The 21,332-nt window shown below is 51.7% G+C and overlaps 8 protein-coding genes across 8 annotated transcripts; 3 read left to right on the top strand and 5 right to left on the bottom strand.

The window, feature by feature from the left end:
* Positions 1–390: 390 nt before the first annotated feature.
* Positions 391–2,408, bottom strand: N7477_006543 (uncharacterized protein; the record flags this gene model as incomplete). Its single annotated transcript, XM_056968206.1, has 2 exons — positions 391–1,774; positions 1,819–2,408. The coding sequence occupies 2 exons, from the start codon at positions 2,406–2,408 to the stop codon at positions 391–393; spliced, it is 1,974 nt and encodes a 657-aa protein (XP_056821002.1).
* An 833-nt stretch (positions 2,409–3,241) lies between these two features.
* N7477_006544 (putative RNA binding protein Rnp24) lies at positions 3,242–4,516 on the bottom strand (the record flags this gene model as incomplete). The annotated part of the gene is made up of 1 exon (XM_056968207.1): positions 3,242–4,516. One exon carries the CDS (start codon positions 4,514–4,516, stop codon positions 3,242–3,244), a length of 1,275 nt encoding a protein of 424 aa, XP_056821003.1.
* Positions 4,517–4,732: 216 nt separating this feature from the next.
* Positions 4,733–5,857, top strand: N7477_006545 (uncharacterized protein; the record flags this gene model as incomplete). Its single annotated transcript, XM_056968208.1, has 3 exons — positions 4,733–4,821; positions 4,881–4,997; positions 5,059–5,857. The coding sequence occupies 3 exons, from the start codon at positions 4,733–4,735 to the stop codon at positions 5,855–5,857; spliced, it is 1,005 nt and encodes a 334-aa protein (XP_056821004.1).
* Positions 5,858–6,343: 486 nt separating this feature from the next.
* Positions 6,344–9,047, bottom strand: N7477_006546 (ankyrin repeat domain-containing protein; the record flags this gene model as incomplete). Its single annotated transcript, XM_056968209.1, has 3 exons — positions 6,344–6,698; positions 6,719–7,253; positions 7,310–9,047. The coding sequence occupies 3 exons, from the start codon at positions 9,045–9,047 to the stop codon at positions 6,344–6,346; spliced, it is 2,628 nt and encodes an 875-aa protein (XP_056821005.1).
* A 1,514-nt stretch (positions 9,048–10,561) lies between these two features.
* N7477_006547 (uncharacterized protein) lies at positions 10,562–12,193 on the bottom strand (the record flags this gene model as incomplete). The annotated part of the gene is made up of 11 exons (XM_056968210.1): positions 10,562–10,643; positions 10,694–11,122; positions 11,193–11,380; positions 11,426–11,459; positions 11,509–11,549; positions 11,607–11,682; positions 11,764–11,805; positions 11,856–11,885; positions 11,938–11,994; positions 12,051–12,109; positions 12,164–12,193. 11 exons carry the CDS (start codon positions 12,191–12,193, stop codon positions 10,562–10,564), a joined length of 1,068 nt encoding a protein of 355 aa, XP_056821006.1.
* A 2,197-nt stretch (positions 12,194–14,390) lies between these two features.
* On the top strand, positions 14,391–15,617 carry N7477_006548 (exosome non-catalytic core subunit RRP4; the record flags this gene model as incomplete). Its single annotated transcript, XM_056968211.1, has 2 exons — positions 14,391–14,602; positions 14,672–15,617. The coding sequence occupies 2 exons, from the start codon at positions 14,391–14,393 to the stop codon at positions 15,615–15,617; spliced, it is 1,158 nt and encodes a 385-aa protein (XP_056821007.1).
* Positions 15,618–16,098: 481 nt separating this feature from the next.
* Positions 16,099–17,682, top strand: N7477_006549 (IFRD domain-containing protein; the record flags this gene model as incomplete). The annotated part of the gene is made up of 2 exons (XM_056968212.1): positions 16,099–16,277; positions 16,434–17,682. The coding sequence occupies 2 exons, from the start codon at positions 16,099–16,101 to the stop codon at positions 17,680–17,682; spliced, it is 1,428 nt and encodes a 475-aa protein (XP_056821008.1).
* Positions 17,683–18,108: 426 nt separating this feature from the next.
* N7477_006550 (oxysterol-binding protein related protein OSH3) lies at positions 18,109–20,985 on the bottom strand (the record flags this gene model as incomplete). Its single annotated transcript, XM_056968213.1, has 3 exons — positions 18,109–20,531; positions 20,573–20,900; positions 20,950–20,985. 3 exons carry the CDS (start codon positions 20,983–20,985, stop codon positions 18,109–18,111), a joined length of 2,787 nt encoding a protein of 928 aa, XP_056821009.1.
* Between the last annotated feature and the right edge of the window lie 347 nt (positions 20,986–21,332).

Consider the following 21,332-nt stretch of genomic DNA (forward strand, 5'->3'; position numbering starts at 1 on the left):
CGCCTGTATAGTACATTCTCACCACTACGGAGGACATGGGCCTACTTTTATCACTCCTACAAAGAACCAGGAATTATTACGTTATATTTCGGTCGTACTTTTGATTTCGTAGCCCGCGAGAAACAAGATGAAGTCATGCAGAGCCTAGATTCATGCAAAGTGATCCAAGTGCCAGTGATGTGGGGGGCTTTTTTGCGGGGACATGAGGAGGGAACAACGCTCAAATGCATCCAAATCCAAGTCTAACCATGAAGGAAAGAATCGCAGAAAAAAAACACAAAAAAAAGAAAGAAGAAAGGAAGAATTAGAGGGGTTAAGGAAAAAAAAAAGGTGAAAGTGAAAAAAAAAATATTGGCAATCATCAAACGGAGGGAAATCCAAACGTTGCGTTCACTGTCCGTAGTACATTCCCCCGGCTCCAGGTGGCTGTTGGTAGTAATACGTAGGGCCGGGAGGAGTCATCATGCCCCCCATCCCCATCACACCCCCGGCTCCCGACCCTGTCGCTCCGTAGTTGGGGTTCGAATACACTTGGCCCGGTTGGTAGAAATAAACTGTGCCTCCAGCCTCGTGAGCTACGGTATCGGCCTGCGAGGGTTGCTCGCCGGCGTACGGCATCGCCTGCTGACCGGGGTTGAAGTTTGGAACAGAGGTACCAGGGCCCATAGGTCCGTTGTAAGCGGGATATTCAGACCCAGAGTTTCCATAGTACATGTTGCTGGGTTGATAGCTTGGGTAGAACCCTGGCTGCTGGGGGTAGCCGTACGGCTGGAAAGGCTGAGCATGAATCGCCCGTTCGGGAATTTGAGAGAGCGGAGTTCCTGAAGCCTGGCTAGGCGGGCCACGGACAACTGGGTCTTGAGCAGGGACAGGCCCTGGAACTTGGTGATGGAATGGTTGCTCCTGCTGAGGCTGCGGTGGATTGAAGGGGAATGCTGCTGGACTTTCGATGTCCGCCACGGAGACGGCTTTCTGAGGGCGAGGTTGATGCATCGGGATTGGGCCAGCGCGGCTTTGATACATAGGCTGCATCGGTCCCATCGGTGGCATCGGTGGGACTTGGGGCATCATAGCGCCAGGCCCCATGGGCGGAATGCCGACTGGGGGGCGTGGTGGAGGTGGCAGGCGAACAACAGGTTTGCCAGCATCGGGTGGGACCATGACTGGCCGGGAGTAGACTGAGCCCGCGGGTGATGGGTATCCATCTTGAGATGCGGGCATACCAAGAGATGACCGACGGCTCAGAACACTCGGAGTATAAGTATTGGAATAATAACTTGGTCGTCTTCCACTGTAGAATCCACCTCCGCGACCGCGGCCGCGGTAGCCTTGCTGGTTGGGTCTTAATGCGCGGGGGATAAAGATGAATGAACGCTCAGTAGACGGGAAGATATAACGAGGAGATTGACCGGGAAGTGAGATTCGCACCGGCTTATCGCGGCGCAGAGGAGGACGATGTTGAGGGAGCCGGGTATGTTTCTTGAGCATGACGGGGAACGGCTTTTCCTGTGCCATGCCCGGTAAGAATACACGGACAGACACATTTCCCATCAAAGTTGTGCTAGAAAAGGATCGATTCGGCGGTGTAGATCGGGGAGCAGTCGGGACTGTTGTCGAAGGTTGAGGTGCTGTGGACGGGGATGGTTGTTTCGGCGCGGGCTTTTCATCGCCAGCCACGGTATCGTGAAGATCGTGTGCCCAGAGCCCTTCACTTGCATCGGGTTTCGCAGAATTTCTTTGATTCGTTAGCAAGATTGACCGAGAACAGAGTTGGCTAGAACGATACCTGCGAGCATTCCCATCTACAATAAGACCGACCGGCCTCGACTTGCCCTTGTTGAAGGTACGACCGTTCCCCCTTCATTCGTCCGCTTGTCGTGAAGGAAGAAGCTGCCGCGGGTTGGCACGAAAGCCGGGTTCTGGCCTCGTTCCTTCACGTATTTCTCGTGCTCGCGGCGCTTCTTCGCAGTCAAAGGTTCCCGCTTCGGCTCGGTAGGCGGGGCCGACGGGGTGCGGCCAGTCTGGAGCTTTCGACCTTCCTCCATCTGGTCGAAGTGGACTTCCTCGTCAGGTTGGCCAGAGATTTTTAGTCCTTTCATCATCGCCTCAGTGTCTGATACCGTTGTCTTCAGTCCTGGCTTTCTTGGCGATGTGGAGTTGCGTCGAGGCCGACCTGGTTTACGCCCATTCACCTGGCCACCGTTGACTTTCCCCGGCTCTGCCGTTGTCGCAGTATCGTGGTCGCTCTCGCTGCCCTCCCCATCGGCATCCTCATCCTGACGACTATCTGCTGACCCTTCACTCAGAGAGTCATCTTCGATATCGCCGGCCAGCGAGCCCTCGTCCTCGCCCTCATCTTCCCTTCTCTTCCTACGGCTAGCACCGATGTGGCGTCGAGGAGGAGCCATAAGTGATATGTATGAGGGGGCCTGCTAGGAATAGCCGAGGAAATACCCTGCAGGAGGGCGAGTGTTGGAGCCAGCCAACTGGGGAAGGGGCAAGGCAGGAAGTGCGGGCGACGGCAAGCCTATGTTTCAACAAGGACCAAGGTCAAAAAAGGGCAAATAATGGACAAAATGGGTGTAAGGAAGAGAAAGAGCCACCTTGTGTAGCTGGAATCGAGGTGACTCGGATCGAAGAAAAGAAAAAGAGCAAGGGGGAAAGGTAGAAGAAGGAGTAGGATGAGAAGTAACGAGGCCTTTCGAGACCTGAAATGACATCGCAAAGAGACGTCACACCCAATCAGGCTAGTGTTGGGCGGTGTGACGGTTCTGCCCATTCTTGTCGATCTCAACAGTGTTTCCGCTCCTCTATACTTCAAACTGCTATTTGCATTACACTGCTCCGTACCATTGCAAGAAAATTGAGTCGTTATTTTTTCACAGTATGGAAATAGTATTCTCCCATACGGGTACGCTCTGCAGCAAATGGATGCAGAGTGGATCTAAAATCGGTGCATGCGTCACCCTTGATTGATAACGCCATACACAAAATTCATCAAAACATGTACAAGTCGGGGTATCGGTGGACCGAATAGTGGCCCAAAGTGGCCCAGATTGGGCTTCCTCGATGTCTATGCCACGTCAACATAGCTGCAGATATAGTAGATCACTGCTAGAGACCCATAAACATCCCTAGGTGTCCGTAGATCTGCTGCACAGAACCGGCAATCGATTATATTGCAGCGAGCACATGGAGGGAGCCGTCTTCGATTCGATGAGGTCGAAAATGGGAAACCTTTCTAGTCGAATGTTGTTTTCTTGCCCTGGGACTCGACAATGGCACCGCTGAGCTTTTGCACGGTCTCCTTGGAGTAACGGGAATCGTCAATTTCCTGTCGTCTGGGCTTCCTGACATAAGCTTGACCCTCAGACTCGCCATTCTCTTCATCATTATCGGTGCGAGGCCTGTCCTTGCCAAAGCGCTTGTTGTAGCGTGTTGTCGCATCCTCTGCAAACTCCATTCTCAGACGACGGCCTAGGAACATGTTCACCCATACTCGATGCTGTCTGGGCTTCCTGAACTTCTTCTTGTTCTTCCTCTTCTTCTCAGAGTCAAAGTCAAATTCAAGTTCAGAGCCCGAGTCCGAGTCCGAGTCAGATTCCTCCTCTTCTTCCTCAGTGACCAAGACATAGCCTCTCACCGCTGCTTCCGCGTGGGCAATTTCTTCGAACTCCACCCAAGCATAACCCTTGCATTTTCCTGTATCCTGGAAAGTTGCAATGTGCACACTTTCCACGGTTCCGCATGGAGCGAAATGTTCCTCGAGGGCTTCCTTGGTGGCGTCGAAACTCAGATTACCAACGAAAATTCGGCGAGAGGGAGGATGGCCCGATTTCGAAACAGGGCCTGCATTGCTCTGGCTCTCAGACTTTTCGGGACGTCCCTCGAAGCTTTTTGCGTCCTTGATCAGCACACGACGGCCAGTCAAAAGCTGCTCACTCAGGCCCATTGCTTCTTTCAAGGCCTTTTCAGTCGAGAAATCCACGTAGGCGAAGCCCCGGTTCTGGGATCTTCCGAACTTTTCAGGGCCTTTAGGAAGGTGAATGCGAGTGATGGTAGCATCGGTAAATGTGCAGTTGCTGACGAAGAAGTTACGGATATCGTCCTTGCTCGTCTGGAAGGCCAAGTTGCCGATCCAGATGCCGTAGTCAGAGCGTTTCTCCGCGGCAGACTCCGTCTTCTTGGACTCGGGCTTTTCGGATTTCGGCTTGTCGTCGTCAGTAGTAGAGGCGTGCTTCGTTTTCTTGGCTTTGCGCAGAGCCTTCTTAGATGCGGGCTCAGGCGCATTCACGTCGATCTCTAATTCGGGGCCATCTTGCAGCTTGCGCTTCTTGTCCTTCTTCTCAGCCCTGTCCGTCTTCTCAGCCTTGTCCGTCTTCTCAGCCTTGTCCGTCTGCTCAGCCTTGTCCGTCTGCTCAGCCTTTTCTTTCTTTTCCTTCTTTTCCTTTTTCCCCCTCTTTTCCTTCTTGTCGACCTTTTCGACCTTTTCGACCTCGTCGATATATTCACCCATGATTTCGATTGATGTTGCAGCAGCAACAGAGAAATTTCCGGAAATTCGAGAGGTGGTGGGAAGTAAGTCAAGCAAAGAAGAAGAGCATTGACTTTGCAATAATTTTTTACGGCGACCGGAAACTACCCATCGCGCAGGGCTTGGCGCGCCTTGACTTCTCCGACTCCTCTTCCATTGGGGCTTCCATCTCCCCCTTCACATCTGAATTCTTCAACCATGGCACAAGAATCTAAAACGATGGCTTCTGAGACCCTGCCTGATGCCCCAACAACCACCGCTGCTAAGCAGTCGGTGCGCTCTTTCAAGTACGATGCCCTCCGATACCTCCTAGCTGGTGGCCGAGCTTTAGCTAACAGTATCTTAGAAAGAAATATGCGAAGATGAAGGTCAAATTTGAGCTAGGAACCCGAGAGAGTGAGAATCTTATCCGGGAAGAGCTGCGGATTGAGGATCTATCCAAGCGCATACAGGAACAGAACGAGTACGTCCTATCCTCTTCTCGAAACCTCCAGCCATTTGGACCATCACTGATTCATATCCAGTCAATTGCTCGAAGTCCTGCTTGAGTTTAACGAGAGTATTCACGTTTCCCCTACCATGCGTTTCGATCTGAACATGCCCGGCGACATCCCTTTCCTTCCCGCGTCAGAGCAAGAGATCGCGCCCCTGGTCAATGACGCGACCCTGGCTAGAACCGCATTGAAGGAAGCCAAGGCGGAACTTGCAGGAGGCAATCTTTCAGCGAGCGCCTTCCGTCAAGTCGAACAAAGCATCAAGCGAAATAAAGAGTTTGCCCCATCCATGCAGTACAGCAACCTCAAACAGGTCCCACACACCAGCCCTAGTGCTCCAGACCAAGAGAAGGGAACCGGTGCAGCCGAACGCAAGCTTGGATACTTCACCCCAGAACATGAGACCGAATACTATCTAGCTTTGGACGCGAAGCTTGGCGATGAAGCCGCCGCATTGCAGCTAGAGCGCGTCCCGGACCCGCCCACATTTGCTGAACGGGAACGAGATGCTTCCATCCGAAACCCAGCGTCAGTATACAACTGGCTACGACGGAACCAACCCCAGACTCTACAAGATCACGAGGTCGCTTCCGAGAAGTCTGCATCCCGTCCATCAAATCAACGAGCATCAAAGCGAGCACCTGCACAACGTAAAGAGGAAGACAAGGAAATCTTAGATGAGGATGGGGCGGATGCGGAACCCACGCCCAAGAACAAGCGCAAGCGTGACGAAGATACGGGATACCGGCCCAAGGGCGGTAGCAGTCGACCAAAGAAAAAGAAGGAAGAGTCGACGCCTACTGCCAATCGCAATGTTAAAAAGGCTTGAAATTGAGCATGAACGTTATTCCAAGTTTTTGCTTTTCATTTGATGTATTATTATGGCATTTGGGACTACCTACACGGCTGCATGGGAATAGTATACCGGTTCACTGAGAAATTTCATGATTCAATTGTTCTCGATATTCTGGAGAGACATGCAATCTCCATGACCATTTAGCAAGACAACCACGACCTGGAAAATTTCCCACTCGATGTCGTCAATTCTAGATTACCGTTTGCTCTACTATTCGCAGTCTCTTCTCTTGAATCGGAAGAAGCTCATAGTTCAATCGTGGAAGACTTACAGTCACAAAGGATCACTTGGAGAGAATCGTATTCTAATAGGTTTGAATCATCGAGGTTGTTCATCCTTATTAGGAAAAGCGCGAAATTATACAGATGAAGGTCGCTGCGGGTCACAGCCAAGTCTCTCTTCCCAATTGACCGTATTACACTTCCAACAGCACCAATGCTACAAAAACATCGACACTGATCATTGTGTCGAATTCTCCATCAGGAGTTGAGTTCCTTCCAGCCAGCCAGAAGATTCAGCCATATCCAGAACCGTCTGGCCCGTCTCATCCTTCTCAGCAAGGTCAACACGACCACCCCCTTCAATCAATAATTGCAGCAGCCGAAGATCACGATTCTCGATAGCTTGCATGATGGCGTTCCAATCACGATAGCACGTATTCGGGTCCGCTCCTTTATCGAGTAGTAACTTGATCATGGAAAAGTCACCGTCGTCGCATCGACGAATCGCCTTGACTAGCGGCAAATGTTCACCGGGAGCATTGGGATCGGCACCAGCTTGAAATGCACAATGTCCGAGTGGCGTTCGCGCAGCGCTGTTGTTAGTGGCGAGAACACGCCGCCGTTCTTCCATTCTACATTGGCGCCGGCCGCTAGTAGCAACTTGATATTTTCTAGTTGATTCGCTTGTACTGCCTTCTCAATGACACCCTTGTGCGCGGCTAGATCGGTGATGGAGGGTAGTAGGAGCTGCATCAAAGTCGGTGACTTAGTCGCCATATACACGGGCCAGCCTTGGCCGCGGAGGTTGGGATCGGCGCCATGCGCTAGCAGCCATTCCAAAATCTCCGGACGGTTCTCGCGGATCGCGGTAGTCAGAGCCATGTGGCCTTGGGCGTTGCGGTCGTTTGGATTGGCCTTTCTTTGCTCCACGAGCCAGTGCATAGCCTCCATGTTGTTCAGCTGCACGGCGCATTCGACGATGCCAGGTGGTTGGTGGAGGTCAGCACCTGCCGCCACCAAATCCGGAAGGAAGTGCAGGCGGTTATGAGTGATACATTTCCAAGCTGGGTACTCGGACGCCATCAAATTAGCGTCAGCACCGTGACTTAGAAGCATCGCGATGATATCTGGACGGTCATCGCGGATGGCTGAGCACAATGGCGTGTATATTCCGGTCTTTTTTTTTTGCAATTCGGATCGATACCAGCTTGCAGCAGAACACGGACAGCGTCGATGCTGTTAACGCTTGTCGCTTGCTCCATGAGACCAGGAGCTTTTCGGGTATCAGCGCCGCGCGCGAGCAGGATACGCAGGCAGCCTGGGCGGTAGACCTCGGACCAGAGGGCGTGCTCAGGGCCCGGCAGGTTGGGGTTTGCGTTGTGATCCAATAGGGTTGTGACGATGGCCGGTTGGTCGCTTTGGACCGCTTCGCATAACGCCGTCTTTCCGTGATTGTCTTTGCGGTTGGGGTCGCAACCGGCCTCCAGTAAGACCTCAATGAGTTTCTGCGGTGCCCGTTTGCGGATTGCCTCAATCAGTAATGTTGAGCCATTGCGCGTTGCTTCATTGGGGTTGCCACCATGAGCGAGAAGTGTTTGCGTCAGGTTGACCTTGCTATTGGCCATGGAATAACTCAGAGGTGACTCGAGCTCTGGCTTTGCCCGATAATCCACGTCCGCGCCATGATCCAGCAGAATTATGGCACAGTCCACAAATGACTGCTCGACGGTCAGAAGAAGTGGCGTTTTGCCCAGCGAATCCGGGGTGTTGGGGTTCGCTTTGAAAATTAGCAATAGCCGCATGCTCTCGATGTCACGTTGGGTAACAGCCTCGTTCAGCGGATGAAAGTTCCCATGCTTGTCCGGCGACACCCCGCTCGCTAGTAGCTGCTCGATTAAGCTGTGCTCACGCCCCCGTATAGCGGAGACGAAACTATTTCCAACATTGGGGCCAGTAACAGCTATCGTCTGGCTGAGTTGGGGGCGCAGCAAGGGAAATGCGTCTGGTTTCGACAGAGTGGGCTTGATAAGTAGCCCTAGGTCGAGATCCGTGTCGCTGTCATGCGGCATGCTGGTTTCTGCAGAGGCCGTGGAGATTGACTCGGCTGACCGGGGCGGCAGCAAACGATGGTCGAAGGAGGGGCGAATTCCAGCCTCAGAGCCGGGGTGAGAGCGAAAGAATGTGTTCAGGGAGAGGATGGAGGACATATCATCCGTGATACCATCCGCAACACTTCCAGAATCTTGTTGAGGAGGGTCTTGCTTGGGATCTTCGGCTGGCATATATTTTGGGCTATGAATGATGGATGGTGCTTTCGGGGGCACGGCAGGCGTTGGCCGCATGGAATTGGGCGACTGCCTTTGGGTAGATGGTGGCGAACGGTCAGAGTCGATCGACGGGGTTTTGTTCACGGCCATCACAGACCGGCCTTTGGCTATGCGGTCGAGGGCGGCTGCCAAACTCGCGTACCCTGTTCCCACCGATTCTTCCGGGTGCGCTTCTCCGAGGGACCAGTGGAAGGCCATGCCACTAATTTGAAGAGTTTCGTTGGTCTTCAACGAGTCGTGAATGCGATTGAGTTCATGACCCGGGCGATGCCATCCTCGCTGAATCTTTCCCAGCGTCCCACGGTGCTCATACTGGACGAGTTTCAGAATAACCTTCTCAAGGTGTTGAAAGTCGCGGTATGCAGCGACATATTTCTTCTCCACCTCATCTATGATGACCGCTGGTAGGGCGCGGTTGGCGGCGGCCAATTCAGTCACCCCGACCTCAATGGCCCACAAGGTACGGCAAGTGTCGAGGAAGGTGTGCGAAAGCTCACGAAAGCCATCGGGTAGGTCATGAGTGGTGCTGAGGTAGTTGAGCATATGCACGGAGATCTGGTTCACGAGTTGCGTGGCCAGGGCCGATACCGTTCGGATGGCTTCCTCAGCAGCCATGATGTCAAGACTGAAGGGTTTGCCGTACGAATATGGAGTTGAGAAAGGCAGGGAATGGGGTATGAGTTGCTTAGATCCATCTTGTTTAGCACAGTGGATCTGAGGGGCCAACCGATGTGGCTTCGATAAGCCTCCATTTTCGATCGATTGCCACGCTCATCCCAAGGCGAGACTGCAAGCGGATACAACCGTTGGACAGTCTCAGACAATCGACAGAGACACTCAAATTTGCGATTAGCTTGAAACACCAGACCCAAACACTTGGCGCTTCGGTCCAAATAGTCGAGGTTGGGGGCGTAAGCCGTCTCCGGGCTCTCTCCGCAATTTCATCACGAACTCTACGTGGAGACCCTCCTTGTCGACTGTCCGATCCGAGCTGAAATAGCCCCATATTGTTTCACAGAGGAAAGCATATGCAATGGGACAGAACCAGGGACCTTTGTCCAAAGCAAATCTGAGAGTAGTTATGGGACTATTTTAGCGGCTGAGGTGAACCGTGGTTCGGGCGATCCTGACTCCTATTGTTTGGGCCTCGAGCTGAGCTCGAAAACTCTATTGTCTCTTAGCGCAGGCAAACTTGACTAAATTTTTTCCCTGTGGTTCCTTAGCGTAGTCTTGACTAGAGAATACAAGGATTCGGTGAGATCGAAGACAATTACTCTCAGGCTAGAATCAGCTGTTCATTGGATACATGTAGCGAGCTCCCCGGCCGCAACCTGATTGGCGCCACTATGCGACTCTGGTTAGTCACCCTTTTTAAGGTGGTAACCCTTGTCTAGTATACCTCTTCTGAACTTTTAAGTCGATTTCTGAATCCTTCTGGGTTACAGCTCCGACTATCATATTCTATATCAGGTCAATTTAATGAGACGATTTCCCCTACCCTTTACCCAGCCTAACGAGCACCAATACTGGATCAAATCCCACTTTCTCCAGGTGATGCGAGATAGATGAGGGAGTTTTTCATAATTTTCCATAATTTAGAGTGAATATCCCTAACTTCAATCTAGAGACGCTAGAGGCTCTTACTATCACTACATGGTTTTTACACAGGAGAGCCTTCCTCTCAGCTGGTAGTGAATCGCTTTGTTACAACCCCGAGAGTAGAAATTCTTGTTCGAGTTTCTGCTAAAATCGGAAAAGGCACTCAACGCTCAGGCACCTCGAGAAATTGCATAGTAAGTAACTAAGTAGGAAGTACCCCGAGCCAAAACTAGATGGTGAATACAGTAGGAGAATCATGTCGTCCAGGGAGTTTCAGCCCATCGAGAGCTTTGGTACTGGATCGAGGTCCATCACTCATCAGTGGAGAGCTATATCAAACACAGAATCATGAGATTGAAAGACTAATAAAGAACTATACATATACTTTTGCTGAAATAATTCTTATGTATCTGAAATTGAGAGGGATGTATATCCACCGTGATGAGTAGTAGCATAGAACATTAAATTGATTGATACACAAGCTTGCCTCCAGGGCTAAGAATCTTTGGACTTAAGATAACAAAGCGGGTTTAGGGCAATGTCTCGACCTTGGTTTGTACCTCTCTCGCTTTCAATTCCTCAAGGGTAGGCTTTCTTGCCCACACGCGATTCCTATATATGATTAACATCAGCCAAACCAGCGGCGCGATTCGAAAACTTACCCAGGCTCGTAGGCGTGAATGTGCGGGTCTTTCAACTCCTTGCGCACTTTGGACAGATACACCTGCACTTCCTCCTTGGTCCACGGCTCCGGCTCTCCATAATGAGTGAGAAGCCACATCGCCCAACCCTCGAGAGCGGCATTCCAGTGGGCGAATTGGAGGTGTCCGGCCTCCTTGAGCAACTTATCTTTAGCCCAAGGTCCTAGAGGGATCTTGTAGTTTTCCTCATGTATATCCACAAATCCGGCTTTCTCAATCGCGCTCCGCATTGTTTCATGGGTTCTGAGTGAACTTCCTGCTCGCTCAGAGCATCTGATAAACAAGTTGCCCCACCCCCATAGCTGATGCTCTGGCTTCAAAGTACCATCATCGCTGTAGACTCGCACGTCTAACTCCATCTGCTCGATCCAACCGCCGGGTTCGAGGGCACTGTCCCGAAAGAAACACAATGTTAGGGCTCGATGACTCAGACCGTCAAGTGATGGAAACTACAACTCACTCGTAGGCCTGCTTGTAGACCTGGTCCCATCCACTCGGAGTGAATGCGCCATACATTAGGCGGAGATGGATGAAGTCAAACGACTCTCTCCAGGTCCAGGCGCGAAGCACATCATCCACTTCGAAGACGCAGTTCGGGGGCATCCATGTTACGGGTGGGGGGGTAAATATCGACTCCGCGGACGGTAGCTAGACGGGGTCAGTCTTAAGGAGAGGTCGAGTCGAATAAGAAACCCATTTACCAGTTGGATAGAGATCGGCAACATCACTATGGACTTGTCAGTGGTTCTCTTGACACGAAAGACTCGTTGACATACATTGCCCAATTGCCCTGACCAGTTCCAATGTCCAGAATATTCTAAATTGCTATGTTAGCAGGACGTTTAAGAGACAAATACCTCAGTGTCCCACTCACCTTAGGGTGATCGCCAATAGGGGCTCGGAAAAGCGGATTGGGGTGGTTGTGATCTAGCACGAGAAACACCATATGGCTGAGATTGTTAACATCACAGCGCTTCCAGTAAATAAGACACGTAAAGGAAAAAAAAGAGAGGGATAGGATGCAGATTTACCCAATCTCGAACGCCTCGAACTGCTGCTCGTCCGAAGGACCCCTGGAGCTGGTAAGTCCATGTAAAACATGTTTGATGTATCGTAACTCTACCAATAGTCATCTTCTTTGGTGGCCTGATATCTATATCTCGGGTTAGTCGTAGGACTCGGCCTTGGACTCGAAGTGGACCAACCTTCGGCCATTTTCAATTCGGCCCCTCGCGATCGCGGACGCGATAGAGGTGGTCTCCCTAAGCACATATGCGAGTAAGTATGCGATTAGAGGTATCTTCGTAGGAGCACTCACGACTGGAAGTCCTGCGGTTCCGTGCCATAACCAGTGGCCATAGAGTAGAAATCGGGATCCTAGGCGAGAGGTGAGAGAATGAAATGACATCAGATTATGAAAGCACCACTAACCACCGCGATCTGCTCCGTATTTTCAGCCATAGTCGCGATGTTGTTACAAAGGCCCTGGGGGAAAGCTGTCTACGTTGAAGGAAATGACAGGAAACGCCTAGGGAAAGGGGGGAAGTGGGGTACGGGACTCCCCGTGTGTCCGCTCGAACCGTTCCAAGTAGCAACTTCAGTCAAAGCCGGAGTATGGCCGAGTCAGGTCTAGGTTGGATGCTCAAAGAAATAAAAAAGTACAGGACCCAAAGTACGAAGGGACGGCTGAGGACTCTGAAGTGATAGGCCCAGTATGGATCATGGGCCCCAGTCCAGACCCACAGCTTTGACGCGATCCGCCGTTGTTCATACTGTATGTTCTTGCGCTTGAAGCCAGTGCGTCCTGCAGCACACTTTGCAGCAGGCTATTCCCACCTGCTATCAGGAGAGTTTCCCGTTGGACTTGTTATGGGTCAGAGCTACCTCGTCTGCGTACTGAGCTGGTTCAAAGAAGATGTGCTGTGGGGACAATGTTCTACTTTCGAATGGCAATGATCCAATTGGGTAAATTGTACAACGCCCGTGCGACACTACCGACGGCCTTGAATGGCTCATGGAGTGAGTCTCTAATGACCTGATGCACGGTACGCAATCCCCGGTCCGTGTATGGGTAGCATGCATTGAACTGCATTTTATGCACAAGCGAGATGATTGTCAAGCGGGAATTGTGTATCTTGGGACCATCCTCAAGGAGTGGTATTGATCAGGCCTCGGTCTATGGCATCTACGACGATTCCGTCCTAGATCTGGATCCTATTCGCAATCAGAATTGTGCGGGGATGTCCCACACGATCCCATGTCGAGTAGTGCTGAAGATGATACCGGCGATACCGAGATGAAAGATGGGTCAGTCATCGCCTCCCAAATACCCAGAAGTACATGATACCAGGGAATATAAATGAAGGCGATCAAAGAGAGGAAGAGGTGCACGCGTCCGGGACAATATCAGGAAGGCTCTTCAGATGCATTGTGAGGGCAAGATGGTTTTTCCGTTCGGGGCCACTCCCCTGTTCGGCTTCACTCGGGAGTGCCCTGCGTAATCTAACTGTGGGGGGGTATTGGCTTTGCGTCCAGTGAGGTGCCGATCGTAGGAAATGCCCCAGTCAATTCACGCCAACGTACAGGGAAGTACCCTTGATGGAGATGGAATATATACATCCTTGATTGTCTTTAGAGGATGCACTTTGCTGTGGCAGCGTTCGACCGAGTAGTGGTTGAGCTGGTCTCAATCTGGCTAGGTTATCTTCCAAAACGTCCTACCTATCTCCCATGCTGACTTCTTCCTTGTGTCGCGTTACTCTAATCACGACGGTCTGGTCGAGGCTTGAGTGAACGATATTGCAAATGATATATGCGGATGTCAAGGCTGATTGACCTGACTGACCCGAGCGTTTAATGTAGAGGGGGGGCCCATCTCCCACTTCCCCACCAGATCTTCTGCGCCAGGAATTTTTTTTCTTTTTTTATTTATCTCTTTCAGAGCGAGTGCCGCTTTGATTGTCTTCAGGTCGCAAGCGGGGTCCTTCAAGAATTGGCTTCGGCTTTTCAACTTCGGCGCTATACTTTTTCTGCGTTTCTATTTCACTTGGACAAGTCTTAACTAATCGCCGAAGATTCTCCATTAGTCTAAGACATCCGGACTCGAGTACGTCCTTCTTCCTGACATGGTAGGCGATAGGGTCTCATGGAGCCGAACTTTTCAACTGCTTTCTTATGCCTTGAAGCTTTGCGAAAAACGCTCTGAGTGGTGTCGATCCGAATATCTATCTGACTAGCGTAACTTCATGAAAAAAAAAAGGTGACACCAGATCGCAAGACTTGCAAATCAAGGTCTTTTCTCTGACTTTATCATTCAAAGCAATCTGCCTAGGCTGTCGGTCAACTTGAGAAAAGAATCTCCATGACCACCGCATCCAGTGAGCCCCGGGTTTATCTAAACAACAAAGAGATTCAACTCGAGTTTGAGGCTTTCAAACAACATCCGCTGTATAAAGGCTCTGATATATTTCTACCTCATTCAGTTTCGAGAACGTAATTTACGTTTTGATCTCAGTCAGGTACAGCAAGGACTGTTTGAATTGTATACTTCAGGCTCCGATGGGTCAATGTCACGTGCCAAGGAAAGTCTCCGCTGAAAGTTGAAGCTGCGACTTTCACCTTCTCTAAAACGAAATCTACACCGATTGCTCAAGTCAACATGGCAATCACCATTCTACCTCCTGTGGTAGAGGATCTTGGTCCTCGCCAGCCCGATACTGATGACGAGATGTCTATCAACTCCGACGAGGACACCGAAATGGGCGGCGTTTCCCTCGGCCGGCCTACCAAGCGAGCCCGACTAGAAAACAAGATCGGAACGGGAATCGTGACACCCGGTGAAGTGGTCACCGATGACCCTCAATGGATGAGGTAATTGTTTCAATTTCAGCCACTGCGGCGGAGAAATTTGCAGAGGGGAACCGAACTAACTTTCAGCAGAGGCCATGGAACCTACATGAACCCCCTCTCTACCTCGATAATCGCTACCGTGGCCGGTACAATCAACAAGACCAACAAGCTTCTTTCAGTGCACCCCTTGCGAGCTCGATACACCCCCGAGATCGGAGATTTGGTCATCGGAAGAATCGTGGAAGTGCAGTCCAAGCGATGGAAGGTCGACGTTGCGGCTCCGCTGCTTGCCGGATTGCCTCTTTCTGCTATCAATTTGCCCGGCGGTATCCTTCGGCGACGAACAAGCGCCGATGAGCTTCAGATCCGTACTTTCTTCAGTGAGGGTGACTTGGTTGTTGCGGAAGTGCAAAGCGTGCATCAAGACGGAGCGGCTTCGCTTCACACCCGCTCTTTGAAATATGGCAAGCTCCGAAACGGTGTCTTCCTCGCTGTTACAGGTACCGGTGGCAGTGGAGCGTCCAGCACCAGCACCAAGGGTGGCGTTGGCTCTGTATCAGCCCCCGCGGCCTCAAGTGGAACTGGAGGCGTGGTGCGGTCGCGACGACAAGTATGGACTGTGAATACTGCTAATGGGGGTGGGGATGTCGATGTCATCCTCGGTGTGAACGGATATATTTGGATCTCCAAACACGCAGACGGAGCGGCTGCGGCATCTTCCACGACCGAGAACGTCTCTATCACACGCATGGAAGAGATGGTTTCGAGCTCAATCTACTCTAGTCAGAATGATGAAATCGCGCCGCAAACACGTCGGGAGATTGCCCGTCTGGCACAATGTATCCGTGTTCTGGTACAAGGTGGTGTGCGGGTGGACGAGGAAACTGTGATGGGGGCCTACGAAGCTAGTCTTCAGGTGGACCTGGAGGTTGGTGATGACGAGTATGATGAAGATGAGCTACACCAGGAAGGTCGGGAGTATTTGGAGGGAGTCAAGGCACGGCGCATTCTGGAGGTGGTGATCCATGGGAAATAGCATAGTAATTTCAACTGTATGATAGGCGATACCCCCAAAAACAACGTCATGACCACACTAGGGAGACCTGAATCCGAAAATCAGATCGACTATGAGTCTAGTCATCGAGTATTAACGAGACTGAAGCCCGTCTAACTAAATCTGCGAGCTATGTAACGCCCAAAGAGGCAATCCCCGCACACCGGCGGTTAGCGCGAGCCACGGGCTGATTACACATTCCTCACCTAAGCAGGCTTTACTTGGACCTTGGAGGCAACTTTCTTCTCTGTCTTTTCACCCACCTCGGTTGTCACCCTTGATGTTGCTGTTGCAGGACTATGTGCTATTTTACAATCTTCAGCTTTCCATTTCATTTTACCATAGCTCCGTTCCAATAGGGTGACCTTTGATCACACGTTTCCACGCTACCTCGGCATCACGAACTAGAGGAGACCGTCCAACATACAGAACCTGAACCACATCACAAACACCTCCAGCCATCATGCCCGATCTTCGTCGTCAGATCTTTGAGAGCGGTAAGACCGTCTCCCGCAAGGCAGCTTCTCGAGAAGCTTCCCGATCCAACTCTCGCACCGGCTCCAAGCAGTCGTCACAAGCTGCGAGCAGAGCCGCCTCCGATGATGAGGATGCTGGCTTCCTCTCTGACGAGACTTCTATGAGGTAAGCTGTCACCCCTTGACTCTTGCGACTTCCTTTTTTCACGCCTTTTTTTTCTTTTTCGTGCATTTCCAGTCTCGATGGTCCCACCTCGTGGCGGGATGATGTCACCAATGTTTTTTTTCCCTCTTAGCGGGGCACTAACCAACGATCGCATAGTATCGGTTCACTCGACGATGACAACCCGGAACAAGATAACGTAGACTGGCCTCAGGAACTGGGCGATCGCATCCAGGAGATCCTCGACCGCAAGCGCAGTAGTGTACAGGGCCGTGAGGAGGCGTTGGCTGCTTTCTGCCGCCTAACCAAGTACCACTATGCCGAGGAGGAAATGCGCGCGTCGGTTGCCGACCTACTCGGAGCATTCATCAGAAGTGTGCGAAGTGAGGCCAGTGTTCGTGAGACTACTTTGGCTCTCCGTGCAATTGAACTACTGGTCGTCACCTCCTCGGACGACAAGATCTACGAAAATGCCGAACCCATCTTGACGCGCATCATCCGCGACTCAACATCCAACGCTGTCAAAGCAGCAGCCATCCAGTGTCTGGGTACATGCACTGTCTTTGGCGGTGCAGGTGAAGATGGTATTCTTGAACAGATGACCTTCCTTTTGGACATCGTTGCTTCAGACGGCCAGTCCATCGAAGCCGCAGACGATCCAACCAGCGTCACAGCCGCATTGCAAGTCTGGGGTTTCCTAGTAACCGAAATTGATGATTTCGAGGGCGAAAGCGAGGAAGCAGTACAAATCTTCATGGACCAGCTAGATAGCGGTGACTCTGGCGTCCAGATCGCGGCGGGTGAAAATATCGCCATTCTATACGAAAAGAGCTACACCGAAGCAGAAGACGACGATTCTGAAGAGGAAGAGGAACAGGACGAAGAGGACGAGCACGCTCATGAGCCCACCTCCGGCCCCAAACTCGTCAAGCGCTACAACGCCTACCACAACACCCCCGAGCTTGAACGTTCCCTGCAGCACCTCGCAACAATCCACAACAAGCGCATCAGCAAACGTGACAAGAAGAACTTGCACAGCAACTTCGCCTCAATCCTCACAACGGTCGAAAACCCGCGCCGCGGACCACGCTACAACATGGCCATCGACCAAGACACGAACCGCCATTACGGCAGTACGCTGACCGTCAAGATCGGCCGACACGGCATCATGAGCATCGACAGATGGTGGAAGTGGGTTCGTCTGAGCTCTCTACGTCGAATTTTGCAGGGTGGTTTCGCCGAGCACTATTTCCAGGGTAACCGCTCTGTTCTTAATAATCTGCCCGTTATGATGCGGATGCCAGACGCCAGTCAGAACACGCCTGATCGTGCAAGCGCACGTAAAGCGGCGAAGATGCGCAATTCAAAGCGTTGGGCTGCACAGCCCGAGGACTCCGACGAGGAGTAATATACTTACGCCCCTTGGTTCCCAATTCCTCCTGCTTATTATACGTGAATCAGAATGCTTTTTTTTGGGTTTCTAGTACATTGAGTTATCACTATCTCCTCTTTTTACGCAGAAATGTATCTGATTCCATATCGATAACGCTCAACGACGTTGCAAAATTTATAACTTTTGCTTTCCGACCTCGGTATTTTCTGTCAGAGAAACTTGAAATATATTGTTCAATTACGGAAGAATCTTACGATAACTCCACGAAATACCTCAAGACAGCAAAACAAATATGCAATGGAAATAAAAATTTCACCATGTCTAGAGTGGAGTGTCTAGCCCTTCATACTATCTAAATTCAATATTTTCCAAAAGACAACGAACCAAACCCACTTCCATAGACCATAAATCATCCATCATCCATCAACCTTCATGTCAGCCTCAATGTTCAAAAACAGCCACGACACCAGACCAACTACCGCGTGCCCTTTCATCCCAATACCCATCCTTACCACCCTTCAACCGCCAAACAATCTCCTGATCAGAGCCATCACTCACCCGCGTAAACCAGCGCGGGATCCAAGACTGTCCAGCATTCTCCATATCACGGCGTCTGGCACGCTGTCCCTCTTCCAATTGAACCTTGACTTCCTCGGCGCGATCGAGGTCACCATCTTCCAGAGCGCGTTGGTCAGGTCTCAGACGCGAGTCTGTGGGTGGGAGGTGAGAGTCCTCAATAGGCGTTATTTCGTTAAGTTCGGCAGCGAAGGCAGTAAGACCGTAGTGTTTTGGCGCCGAGGGCACGAGGTCTCCTGCGGACCAGATTGGTTTGCCGGAGGGAGAGCCATCCTTGGTCAAAGAGAGGGCGGAGGGCCAGCTTCCCGCGAGACCGAGGGAGAGAGTCTTATGTCTTGGGTCGACGGCGCGCGTTGAGACTTCTTCGCTGCGGCCGGAGAACATGCCTCCCGCTTTGAAGGTAGAAATTGAGCGTTGGCCGGTTGTTTCGTTAAAGATGGTCAGTTCACCGACTGGCTCAACGTATTTCTCGCCTGCGATGATATTACGCAGGAACTGAGTAGCTGGCGTCCAGCTGAAGTGCTCGCCCGTGGCGTGAAGGGTTACGCGGACGCGGCCCTCAGTTGTGATTTCTGCGGATTTGCCCCAGAATTTCTGACTAGGCAATGGGGACTGCGCGAGACTCCATTCTTTGCTGTCGGCTTGGTAGGCTAGTTGAACGGGGCGGTGGGAGACTTTTTCGGCGATAAAGCGGAAGCCGCGGTCTTCGCGAATGAGTTCATATGTTTCGCCTAACATTGGGTTGAAAGGCTTGCGGATGGAGCGCTCGCGGACGCGATTGCTGGAGAGCGAGGAAATGGCGAAAGCGGTAATGTACATGAGTCTTTCGACGCTGTCTGAGACCTGCGAGGCTTGGTCTAGGAGTGAAGAGTACTCCATGATTTCTGCTGCACGTTGGAGCAGAGACAGTGGCTCGTTTGCAGATACGGGCATAGATATTTGAGACAGGTCCTTGCCGACGTTCTTGCGTAGGAACCCTATGAGACTTGGAGGCATGACTGTTGGAGCCAGGATGTTCTGGCGACGGCGAACTTTCTCTAAGGGAAGGGGAGACAATGACTTGGGACGAGTTGGGAACAGGGACGAGGCACCATCATAAGGAGCTGCCGACTCGGATTCTTCATCACTGTCGGAGGGCGCGTCATCTTCAACCTCCTCAGCAGCGCCGTCTACCGTATCATGCTCGCCATCGCTATCCTGAATTGTCAAGAGTGGAGATGCGGCACCTCCGTCCATCGCATCAAAGAACTCCTGCGAGATATCTGACTCCATACTCTTGCGACTCGCGACGGTAGGCCGGGGAGGGTATCGTCGCAATTTACTCTCAGCAAGGAGTGTCGAGAACTCAGTTACGGCATTATCCAGATCCCGCAGGACTGCCATTAGATTATCATGAAGAGCATCCACCCCATCAGCGTGGCCATTAATGCTAGCCGGTTTGCTAGGCTCCTCCTTGATAGGCACCACCAGCTGGGAATTGCTAACATTAGCATGCTTGCCGCTATGACTGGAGTTGGCACTTGTCTTGCGCTTCCAAAATGAACGCCTGGGGTCCACACCAGAGTCGTGCGATGGGGGATGAGGACCAGGAGACCGGCCACGACTTCGCTCCGAGGAAGACGGGAGCGGAGATGGAGATACAAAGTACTTGGGATCAGTATCTCTGGCAAGACGTCGCACTGCATCGCGCGATCCGGATACTTGACTGACAAGGCGCTCGACTCTAGTCCATTCATTCTCTTCCGCGGGGGAAGGTGTTGAAGGGAGGGACAGTCGGAGCTCAGGAGGGCCTGGGAGAGCAAGATCCTCACGCTCTGGAGAATCCTTCGAAGAAGCCTTCTCCAGAGCGCACTTCCAGGCCACGAAATCTTGTTCATTGCTCGCGCGGAGATGCCAGACCTCGGTACCCGAATCGATGGAGATCTCGCGAGATTTCTCGTTGGTAGCGACAGCTGCCAAGGATAGTGGGATAGCGCCCCGTAACGCAGACGAGTTGCGATCATGGTAGTACGAAAGCGTGCTCGAAGTAATGTCCAAAGAGAAGAACCTCCGAGCCCAACCCTGACCCCTCTTCCGGCGCCGCTTCTGAAGCTGACCAGTATGTACGTTGGCATCGGACACCTGCGCGTTCAGAGTAGACCGGCTATTACCGCGTCTTCGCGTACGCGGCTGCTGAAGCGACTCGCTTGAGCCGCTCATCTGGGAGCGCATTATCGAAGCCGAGGCAGAGACATGAGGCTGGAAGCCGGTAGGGTAGGTTAAAAGGACGAGGGTGAGAGTCTTGGAGACTTGTTTGGAGAAGGTATTGTCGAAGACGAGGCATAGTCACCACCTTCTCCAGCCGGTACATCATATGTCCCCTGCAACACAGTGTTGGCTTCGCATTTTCCAATCCATTTGATCGACTTGAGACCGATTCCCGTCAGCTTCTCGACTACGCCCAACTGTTGGTGGCGCGAGCCGGATGTCGCGGCCGTTGCGGGGAGGTTCTCGTTGGAATCAGTGGTAGGAGAATCGGAGGCGGGAAGTTGGGAGCTCAGATGAGTGGACTGGCCGGGGTGTTTAAAGAGTCCAAAGTTCACGGACTTCTTGTGTGGCTGAATGCTCCACGAGATGGTGTGATTTGCGCTCACATGAATCCAACGCACGAAATAGGACTTCAAGAATATTAGTAGAGGAGGTAGAAGTGATACAGTTGCCGCCTACCTTGCTATGAATCTCCAGCTCCTCCATTGCCGCCATGATGCAGAGTTGAGGTGAGCTGTCGCGGTTGCGGCTGACGGGGGAAACAATTGCGGGCGGAGAAGGCTACGTAATTTCTTCAGGGACTCAGGCACCCGAAATGTTATCGAGAACTGAACCAGAACGAGATCATATAATAATAAGAAAATACCTACAAAGTAGATCACAACTGGGAACAACGCCAATACATTCTGACGACACTCTGCACTTTGAAAAATCCCCCAAAGAGGATCAAATGGCCCGAAGCCGAGGAATTGCTGTTCACATGGGGGGATCCACGCTGTACCTTGGGATTGTGACACGCTATACTTCTAGTTTCTATGCAACTGCCGCGATCTGACCACATG

The sequence above is a fragment of the Penicillium maclennaniae genome, assembly GCF_028827695.1.
Source record: "Penicillium maclennaniae strain IBT 15551 chromosome Unknown utg000006l:1.0-2513246.0:1.0-2515036.0, whole genome shotgun sequence".
NCBI classification, from domain to species: Eukaryota; Fungi; Ascomycota; class Eurotiomycetes; order Eurotiales; family Aspergillaceae; genus Penicillium; species Penicillium maclennaniae.